Source organism: Erythrolamprus reginae, chromosome 3 (assembly GCF_031021105.1).
Source record: "Erythrolamprus reginae isolate rEryReg1 chromosome 3, rEryReg1.hap1, whole genome shotgun sequence".
Taxonomy (NCBI): Eukaryota; Metazoa; Chordata; class Lepidosauria; order Squamata; family Dipsadidae; genus Erythrolamprus; species Erythrolamprus reginae.
This window is the reverse complement of record NC_091952.1, coordinates 66,571,449-66,582,106: the sequence shown is the minus strand read 5'-3', so window position 1 is coordinate 66,582,106 and position 10,658 is coordinate 66,571,449. Positions and strand designations below refer to the sequence as shown.

At 39.2% G+C, this 10,658-nt stretch overlaps 1 protein-coding gene across 1 annotated transcript; it reads right to left on the bottom strand.

Annotated features, from left to right (window-relative positions):
* Window positions 1–691: 691 nt before the first annotated feature.
* OLFML3 (olfactomedin like 3) lies at window positions 692–9,447 on the bottom strand. Its single transcript, XM_070748928.1, has 3 exons — window positions 9,052–9,447; window positions 7,917–8,202; window positions 692–1,659 (listed from the first exon to the last, which is right to left on the bottom strand). The coding sequence occupies exons 1-3, from the start codon at window positions 9,154–9,156 to the stop codon at window positions 875–877; spliced, it is 1,176 nt and encodes a 391-aa protein (XP_070605029.1). The 5' UTR covers window positions 9,157–9,447; the 3' UTR covers window positions 692–874.
* Between the last annotated feature and the right edge of the window lie 1,211 nt (window positions 9,448–10,658).

Below are 10,658 nucleotides of genomic sequence, written 5' to 3'. Positions count from 1 at the left end.
GTGATTTTTTTTTTTTGCTTCCGCACATGCATGAGATTTTGCTTCCTGCACATGCACGGAAGCAAAAACACACCGGAATGCATGCATGCACATGCAAGGGAAACGAAGCTGTGTATACAGCGCATCGGTAGCGGTAGTAATGGGAATCCACCCCTGCAGGGACCCCTGTATTCTGCCAGCAAAAACAGATTTGCAAGCACTGTTTTCAGCTGCAATGGCTTTCTGGGATACTCTGCCAGTGAAAACAGAACTCCGAAGGGCGACAGGTGGCACTCCTGAGCTCCATTTTCACTGGCAGAGGCACTGCGGGCCGGTCCTTCATTGTTTCCAGGATGGCCCCACGGGCCAGATCTAAGCACCCTGTGGGCTGGATCCGGCCTCTGGGCCTTGCGTTTGAAACCCCTGTCATGGAGTCTTAGGGTCTGAAATGACAGTCAAATATTTCACAATCTCTTCTGAACTACTTTTGAAAAAAGAATGATCTACAGCAGATCTACCACCAAGTGGAGGATCCCCGTTTGGATTTAAAGCTATTGAAGAACATGTAAACTTAGACATTAGATACACAAATCTTTTCTTCATGCTTTTGAATGGAACAAAAGTGTTTCCACCATAAAATGTATTTATTTATTTGGGGGGGGGGAATTAAGTTGAAAAACAAAGGAAAATACCAATAAAAATGCAGACAATATCTGTTTAAAAGCATTTAATATATCAGAAAGGCATTTCCTCTTAAAAGTTCAGTCTAATCAGTCCTTGTTATGGCTGCTGCCTTCCTATGCTATGCACCACTTTGCATGTATGGCGTCTGAGTCATAACCTGTGGCACTGAGATATGTTTTAGATTCCCTTTTGCCAGAGACGAAGGCCTTTTTCAGACTTCAGTCTTCTTCTTCATCTCCATACGGTAAATGATCTGATAGCCATCATCCCAAGCGTAGATCTGCCTCTCTTTGGGGTTGTACTTCATACTGGAGTGAGAACCATATCGCTTTGGGAAATAGAGTTGGGCAGCATCTTCAGATGCCATTGAGCCACTGACATCAAAGGTACATTGAATGCGGGATCGGCTGGGCAACCGGGTGTTGTACACTACATAGAGAGCTCCACAGATAATAAAAGCACTCTCTGCATTCTCCCGAGGACATGGTGTGTCCCACATTTGCTCTATGTCTAAAGACGTAGGATCTAATTTGGCCAATGCTATATTTCTCTCATTTTCTTGTGTGGCATAAATAGCCCAGATGCCTTCCTCATCGGCCCCCAATTCAATGTAGTTGTAGGATGCAAGACCAAAGACGGGGATCTGCTCTTCAGCTGGAAAGACAGAACTATCAACAATTGTCTTGTTGGCCAAGCTAAACTTGATGACCTGAAATGTGCCATGTCGTCGAATATAATAAAGATACCCTCCATATACCAAATGTCCTGTGCCAACCCATGGATAGGGCAACTTGATGCGTGCAGCCTTTCGGGTAGCAGAAAAGAGGGTGAATTCTCTCATCCTTGGAAAAACATAGACAGTGTCATTGCTGGTGCCATCAAACACATAGATCTTCTCTGAATTACTGAGGGGGTCTTTGGTCCAGAGTCCAGCGGTGCTGCCAAACCTCTTTAATATCTTCATGGCTTTGACTTGGGATATGGTGTCACTGCAATCTATAAAGAATAGTTATACCATGCTTAATATATACTGTCTCACATGCATAATGAAGCATAATATCAACAAATGTAAGCAAACAAAACATCCCACGTCATGTTAAGAAACAAGAGGCTTAAATTTTACAGATTTCTGAGATTATTTATATTTTATATACCACAAATTATTTATACCAACTGTTTTATTGATAATTAAATTGTCCATGGCCCTCCATAATATATGCCAATGCTCTGAAAAAAGCATGTACCTTGTAACTGATGAGATATTGCAAAGTTAACTTAAAAGTATACTATATCATATGAAATTCTATCTTACAGAGATTACTTGAATATACTTAGGGTAAACTGGGCTTCTGTACTGGACAAAGTATGCAAAAAAAGGCAAGGAAGATCAGGATCCATAGGCTGTGGGTACTTCATTGCTGGACATTTTCAAAGCAATTGCACAACAATTTATCTAGGAATGATATATGACTCCTGCCTTGGGCAAGGGATTCAGTTAGAAGACCTCAATTTTCAAATTTCTATACTTCTATGCTATTGAGGAACATTTGAGGATCTTTTGAGTACAAGTGGGTTTGTCACATAGGTAAATTAAAGCCAAGAGATTTTGCTATGTTGTTGTCATGCAGGAAAAGAAATTTGAAACTGTCACAACAAAATTACAATGGGGCCATAGAAAAAAGAAATATGAACAGGGGAATCTCAGCGCAGTAAAAGATGATACGAAAAAGAAATGACTACAGATTGAGAATTTAGACATCAATAAATTGAAGAATATACATAAGCACATAACGAATAGTATTAGTTTCATAGTTATGAAGAATGTCGCCTAGATAATTCTTGGGTAGAATGCAATTAATGACTGAATATTGTCAATTATACATAGCAGACAACATTTCAATATGATGATTATATACATTTATGCGCCAACTGATTCAAAAAAAGAGGATTTTAATCAGTTTTATTATCAAGTTCTGATCTCAAAGCAAAGGAACATGACAGCAAGATAGGCTGCTTGTTGTTGGAAACAATTTAGAGCAGTGATGGTGAACCTGTGGCACACTGCTAGAGGTGGCACATGGAACAAAATTTGAGGGCATGCGAGGCATTGCCCTATGTCAACTCCAGCGCAAATGGCCAGCAGATTTTCAGCCTTATTTTCAGCTGTTCAGCCTTATTTTCAAGACTCAGGAAAGCCTCCTGAACCCTGAGGATGACAAAAAACAGCCCAGCGGGCCAACTGGAAGTTTGGAAACAAACTTCAGTGGACCCATTTTTCACCATCCCCAGACTTCAGGAAAGTCTTGTGAAGCCTGGGACTAGTGAAAAGGGCCCACCTGGAAGTCGGTAAACAAACTTCTGTTGGCCCTGTTGGGCCGTTTTTCACTCTCTCCAGGATTCAGGAGGCTTTCCTGAGCCCTGGGGATGGCAAAAAACAGCCCAACGGGCCTATCAAAGTCCAGAGACTTCAGTGAGGCCTATGCGCATGCTTGGGGGAAATGGTGGAGAGCACAAGGGAGGGTTGTATGCACAGGGGGCAGTGCAGGGGTTGTGCACATACATAGGGGGGGACTTGCGCACACCACACCATTTGATACGTGAGCCAAAAAAGGCTCGCCATCCCTGATTTAGAGGATATTTTCTATTTACAAGAATATGAAGGGTCATTATTCCTAATCATTACCAAGTCAGAAGGATAAAATAATTGATGAATAGCTATGAAAATATTGGAAACGATAGAAGAAAAATCAATAAAGATTCTAACCAATCTATGCCATTCATCTGGAGAATGAAATAATGGCAAATAAATTGGAAGTGGTCATTCTATATACCAATACTAAATAAAGGAAATTCAAAAATTTTCAAAATGTCATGCAATGTCCTTAATTTCATAGGGTAGCAAAATAATTTTTAGGATTATCCAAAATAGATTAAAGCCCAAAATGGAAAAGGAGATTGCAGATGTTCAAGCTGCCTTTAGAAATGGTCAAGAAACATTATTGCTGATGGACACTGATATTTGAGAAGCTAAAACATATAGAAATAATTCAAATTGTGCTTCATATGTGATAGAAAAAAACCTTGATTGTGGTGGGAATATGCATAGGGAAATAGGAGTCCCAGAATACATTATTGTCCTTATGCAAAGCATATATAGCTAATACTTGATCGATGACGGTTCAGCAGCTGTTTGAACTTCTGACACAGCTGAAGCAATGGAGGTTAAAACCAGTTCTTGGAGTCTGGCCATCCCAGAATGACTGCAGTCATGTGATTGCAACCTGGGTGCCTGGCAACCCATTTGTATGTCAGGATCGGGGCCTACCTGATACAATATTCCAAATTGCAGAGAGAAGAATTATTACAATAATTGTAATAATTCTTACAATAATTGTAATACTTGTAATCCAAAAATTGTAATAATTGTAATACAATTATTACAATAATTATTGTAAGAATTATTACAATTCTTCAGCCATGTAAAACTGCTTAGTCACGGTGACTATGCAGATTATAATGTAATCTGATTGGCTGACAAAAGTATACATATACCTAATGCACCTTTGCATAGGTGTGGTTTGTGGATTGTGGATTGGCTTGAAAGTACTGTGACAATATGGTTTAGAGTGGCCTGTGGTGGCTGAAGACTTGTAACTGAATATTGTAACGGAAAATAGTAGATAGAGAATTGTGAGCACTTTGAATAGTAACTACTAGAGAGATAGCTTCAGTGTAAATAGTTAGTGTAGGTTTACTATGAAAGAAGTATATATTTCTCTAAGAAACTCTGCAGTACGTGTCTTCAATTAACTTCAAGACAAAGGTTCATGAGATCCTGGTCTGAGGAAGGCTGGTTAGCTGGGTGGGCTAGCTTCTGCAAACCATTGCTCCAACATTGTATTTATAACCAGTGCCAACTTTCCCTACCAAATTCTCCAGAAAGTCAATGGGAAAACCAGCACATCTCTGGGATAAATCTCACCTACCTGACCACACTCCTCCAGCCCCTCTGCACTTACACCATGGCCACTTGGGACATTCTTACTCACCCTCCCTGACCTGCATCACTCCTCCTGGAACCCTTACCTGTGCAGTGCCTCTTGTGAACCTACTGCACTTTCATGCACCTTTCTAACCTTTCCTTTGCATCTTCATGCACTTTTGCACACCCTGCCTTTGCTGTACCTCATTTCTCATGAACTATCTCCAGACTTCCCCAAGCACAACTTTGCTATCTCCTCCAACTAGCAGCCGCCACTTACTTGCCTGAAGTCCTGAAACTTGGAACTTCCAGTCTGGTTTCCTATAATTTTAATTATGGAAAGCTGGCAGAAAGTTGTCTTATGTAAGATCATAGTATTCAGTTAACAAGATTGTAGGGACTGCCATTACAAATCAATGCAAATTGTGCTTTATGACCCCCTCACTTAGCAACACAAATTCTGGTCCCAACTGCAGAATGAGACAAAGCTGAATACTGAATACTTCCAGAAGAGGTCGTGACAGCTGTCAGCCTTGATAGCTTCAAGGCAGGGTTAGACAGATTCATGGATGCCAAGCATATAGATGGTTATTGAAATGGATGTCCAAGTGCTATCTCTATGTTGGTTGAGGTAGGCAGGATTTCCTTGAGTACCACTTGTTGGTGGTCAGGGGAAAGGAAGGGTCTTGCCTTCTCCTTCTGCTCAAGATCCCCATGGACAATTGGTGGGCCACTGTGTGACACAGAATGCTGGACTCAATGGGCTTTGACCTGATTCAGCATGGCTCTCCTTATGTTCTTATGTGTCCTTATTTCATCAATCTACATAGTGTGTGTGTGTGTGTGTGTGTGTGTGTGTGTGTGGAGAGAGAGAGAGAGACAAGGACAGACAGACACACATAGACAGAGACGAGGGGCTTGACTGAAAGAAGATGAGCAGGACTTTAAAATTGGACCAAAAAAATCAATAACCTTGCTAAGCTGATGACACTGCTTTGATAGTTGAAAATGCAAATAATCTGGAAACTTTAGTGATAAAAAGTAGGGAGCATAGGGAGAAAAGTAAGCTAAGATTAAATACCCAAAAAGCCAAATTAATGACAAGAGATACAGCAACTAGCCTTTTAATTGATTAGCTCAGTATAATTGAAGTTCCTGATTGCAATAAATTTGATTACTTGATTATCAATTAATTATTTATATTTGTTATAAATAAATAAATATTGAAGTGATGGATTGTCTCTGTATTTTAGGATCAGCTATCAATAACAGAGGATCAAACAGTCAAAAATACGTCTCAGACCAGCACTTGGTAGGATAGCAATGAAGGCTTTGGAAAATATATTCATCATATTATATCTATACCCACAAAAGTCAGAATTGTGTAGACAATGGTTTTCACTGTGGTACTCTGAAAGCAAAAATTAGCAAGATAGTTCAAGCTTTTGAACTTTGGTGTTTAAAATCAATATTGTGAATAGCCAAGAAAACAAACGGATGGCTCACAGAACAAATTAATCCAAACTTTTTTCTTGAGGCACAAATGACCAGGTGCAAATTATTGTATTTTGGGCATTTTGGACAAAGATCTACTTCCTTAAGTTCATAATTCAGGGAATGGTGGAAGAGCAAAAAAAGAGGATATCCAACAGCAAACTAGATGGATCTGATTAGAGTGGTAATGGTTGCACCACCGGAAAATTATATTGGAGAAAATCTATATTGATCTCCCCCCCCCCCCCGCCAAAAAACCCCATAGCCAACTGGACCCTGCACTTACAGGAAAATACTAGGAAGAAAACAAATTAGTTTGTTATAAAATGTAAATATTCTTTCTATTGAAGGGAATAAAATATGAATCTACTCCCCTCTTCCAAAACTCTCCAGCCACTTGGGCGGTTGTACTAAGTGAAAAAGAAATGCAACAACTCCCATTGGTGAGAATACAGTATAATAAATTATAGCTTTTGCTCTATGCCAACTATATCATTTCGTGAGCTTTGCATGTTGACTGTTAAAATAATTTAAGGTTATGCCTTTTTTCACTGCATTTATTATTCTTTAATAACAGGCTGCTGTCTTGATTTCTTTAACAATGACCAACATAAAGCTGCCAGCTTTCCACTGCGACAAAATCTGTTTTTAATGGACATTTGTTATATTCTGGTAGGAGGATTGTTTACAGAATATTGAAAACCTTCTTCCCTCTTGCAGAATTTTGAATTGTAAGATATGATATAGCATTCAACTGTTTCGTCAATGTAAACATTTACAAATGCCAATCTTAATATTCCTTTATTTAGTGAGGTTGTGCTGACATTTATAACTAAGATGAGGCTTTCTGAGCTATGATTTCAAGAATAATTGGCATTATGGATTACATTAATCCATAAACCATAGTTTACACAACAAAATGGCTGGGTTAACACAGCATGCTAATCTAAACTAAACACAGAAACATAGAAACATAGAAGTCTGACGGCAGAAAAAGACCTCATGGTCCATCTAGTCTGCCCTTATACTATTTTCTGTATTATATCTTAGGATGGATATATGTTTATCCCAGGCATGTTTAAATTCAGTTACTGTGGATTTATCTACCACGTCTGCTGGAAGTTTGTTCCAAGGATCTACTACTCTTTCAGTAAAATAATATTTTCTCATGTTGCTTTTGATCTTTCCCCCAACTAACTTCAGATTGTGTCTCCTTGTTCTTGTGTTCACTTTCCTATTAAAAACACTTCCCTCCTGGACCTTATTTAACCCTTTAACATATTTAAATGTTTCGATCATGTCCCCCTTTTCCTTCTGTCCTCCAGACTATACAGATTGAGTTCATTAAGTCTTTCCTGATACGTTTTATGCTTAAGACCTTCCACCATTCTTGTGGCCCGTCTTTGGACCCGTTCAATTTTGTCAATATCTTTTTGTAGGTGAGGTCTCCAGAACTGAACACAGTATTCCAAATGTGGTCTCACCAGCACTCTATATAGCGAGATCATAATCTCCCTCTTCCTGCTTGTTATACCTCTAGCTATGCAGCCAAGCATCCTACTTGCTTTCCCTACCGCCTGACTGCACTGTTCACCCATTTTCAACAATCCTGTTCAACAATCCACATTACAGCTTTAGCCAACATATGAACACTGCCAAATGTATCTTAATAGTGGGTAGTAAGATTTGAGAACCATATTAAAAAAAAACATGTGGGATGATTGATAGCACTGGCTTCTAGTGCAGGCTTATGACCTGAGCTGCGAATTCTACTTACCTGTCAGTTTGTCATACTTCTCATTCTTGCGCTTCTTGCCAGTAGAAGCCTGATTCTCCATTAGCTTATCATCTATTTCCACACAGGGTGGAGCAGGATTTTGGGTCTCAAGATAGTCCACCTCTCGCTCCAGTCGGTCCACCCGTACTGCAGTGTTTTCCACCTCTGCACGTAGTATTTCCTTATCTTTTTCCACTGTCTCCAACATGGACACCACCTTATTCTTGAAATCTCTCAGTTCAGTGGAATAACGGCTGCTCTGATCATGCCATTGGGAAATGCGTTCCTGATGGTACAGAGGGAATTAGAAGCTTTAAGGGGAATGTAGGGGAAACTCTTTAGCAAGCACGTTACGTCCAGATAATTGCAGGAAAAAACAAAAAAAGCTCATAACTGGATAAAAACATGAACTCAAACTCAAACCGAGACAGCGTTCACTCTGTAAAAATCAGCTTATATTTGATCTGACACATTACAGATCCTTTGTTATTATAGATTAAATACTGAAAGTCTTGCTTTTAAAAGCCTGTCGTGTTAAAATAGCAGCTAATTTTGAGGTAATTTCATCTATCTACTGGATTTTCAGGCGTCCTGCATACTTGTATTTTCATTGTTACGATGGTCTGCAGTTTAGTTTTACTTTTAAAAGTACCAAGATGAAATCTAGACTTTAGAACTGTCTAGACTTTAGTTCGGTCTCCCAGTCAGTAGAATGCATCCAGTTACTAATCCTCAGACTAGCTGGGTAGAGCATTCATGAATTTGTGGCTGACATGCTGTCAGACGTATTATGTTTAAACACTTCTAAATAACTGTAGCATTTTAAAATATGGAAAGAGACTTTATAATCTGAAAAAAACACCTTTTTTGTTTTCAGAATATGTTGCATACCACTCATTACAAATAAAAACTAATCAGCCTGAAATTTTCACGTTTATTCAAGCTTCCATACCATTATCTACAATCGTGAACAACACTCTTTCAAACTTAGCCTATATTGAGTTCCTGCTTGAGGGAGGATTTTTTCCCCTACTATTCAAACTATTCAATAAGAAATCTATAAAACTGCAGTCCTAAGGTCCTGTGCAGATCGAGCTCAAACATGAATCTATCAGTTGCCATCTCATGTGCTCACCTCTAAGCCAGCCAGCCTCCTCTCCATGTATTCCATTAGCTGCTGTTGCCCATCAACAACACTGGCCAGGAGAACCAGCAGAAGCAAGATACCTTGTGGAGCCATGATTGTGCTAGTTGTCTTGTGCTTTGCCAGCCAGAGACTTCTGTACCAGATTCTACCTCACACCATTGGAATGTTTTGACAGTTTCTCTGTAAAAGAAGGGAGAGAGAGCACACTCTCATTTGCTAGATTTTATTAAATCCAGATGTCTAGTTGTAGAGAAGAGGCTGGCCCATTCCAAAAGGAGCCAGCATTGAGTCTTAACTCCTTTATTACCAGAATCCTACAAGTACTGGAATTCAGAAGCGAGTAGATGAAACAATACTGGATTTACATACCGTCACTTTGCAATCAACAAATTTACAAGTATAAAAATAATGCAGAAAGCCTTCTGGCAGAGCAATATCTTTGTCCTGGGAGATGGATGTGAATAACTTTCTAATGACATTTAGACCTTCTAGAAGTATTTCAAATGTCTTGTGTTTCCAGAAAGGCTTTACCTACCTATAATTTGTATATGGCAAATGTATATCACCTATTTTTATTGTGTGTTTATATACCTACTGTATTTTATTTGCCAATATGATTGTGCACACATTATAGGAACTATTTCTTGCTTAACTATCATTTATTGGACGAATTATAAATGACTGGGTTTGCACATTTAATTAAACAACAAACTTATTACAGGGGTTGGATTTGTATGAGGTGACAAGGTGGAGCATGTGGGTGAGATCAAACACATCATTCATTCATTCATTCATTTATTTATTTATTTGATTTGTATGCCGCCCCTCTCCATAGACTCAGGGCGGCTCACAACACAATAAAACAGTTCATGACAAATCTAATAATTTACAATTTAAAATATTTTTTAAAACCCCATTATTAAGCAGACATACATACAAACATACCATACATAAAATGTATAGGCCCGGGGGAGATATCTCAGTTCCCCCATGCCTGACGACAAAGGTGGGTTTTGAGGAGTTTACGAAAGGCAAGGAGGGTAGGGGCAGTCCTAATCTCTGGGGGGAGCTGGTTCCAGAGAGTCGGGGGCGCCACAGAGAAGGCTCTTCCCCTGAGGCCCGCCAACCGACATTGTTTAGTTGACGGGACCCGGAGAAGGCCCACTCTGTGGGATCATCAGTTTTGAGTCATGATGTTCCCACAAAAAAACTAAGTCCAGTTAATTCTTATCTGGGATTAATTTGGCTTGACCATTAGTAGAACAAATTCTTGTGTATAAGTTAGCATGAAATGAACTTTTGGTGCTTTGAACTCTACTCCTATTCCTGGTTTTTTGCGCCTGATAGAATGCATTCCAAGCTACAGCCACACTGTCACTTCGCTTAACTATGTCAACAAGCTTCATATTGGCTTGATTTATAACTTATTCAATCTCTTTCTCTTTTTTTTACTTTTACTTCAAAATTTAGTAATCCAGAGTAGTTTCAAAATGATGCTAATAAATGAACTGTGGTTCTAGAACAGCCTTCTTCAACAAGAAACATTGCATCCCTATGTACAGTATGATCCCTGAATTTCTTTCATCTGTTTTTTT

Bases quoted from the DNA above. Each gene is read 5' to 3' on its own strand.
- OLFML3 (XM_070748928.1), bottom strand. From the start codon at position 9,156: ATGGCTCCACAAGGTATCTTGCTTCTGCTGGTTCTCCTGGCCAGTGTT. The intron at 8,203-9,051 runs GTGAGCACATGA...CTGTACCATCAG, and splicing joins GGAGGCTGGCTGGCTTAGAG to GAACGCATTTCCCAATGGCA. The intron at 1,660-7,916 runs GTAAGTAGAATT...TATTCTTTATAG, and splicing joins GAAGTATGACAAACTGACAG to ATTGCAGTGACACCATATCC.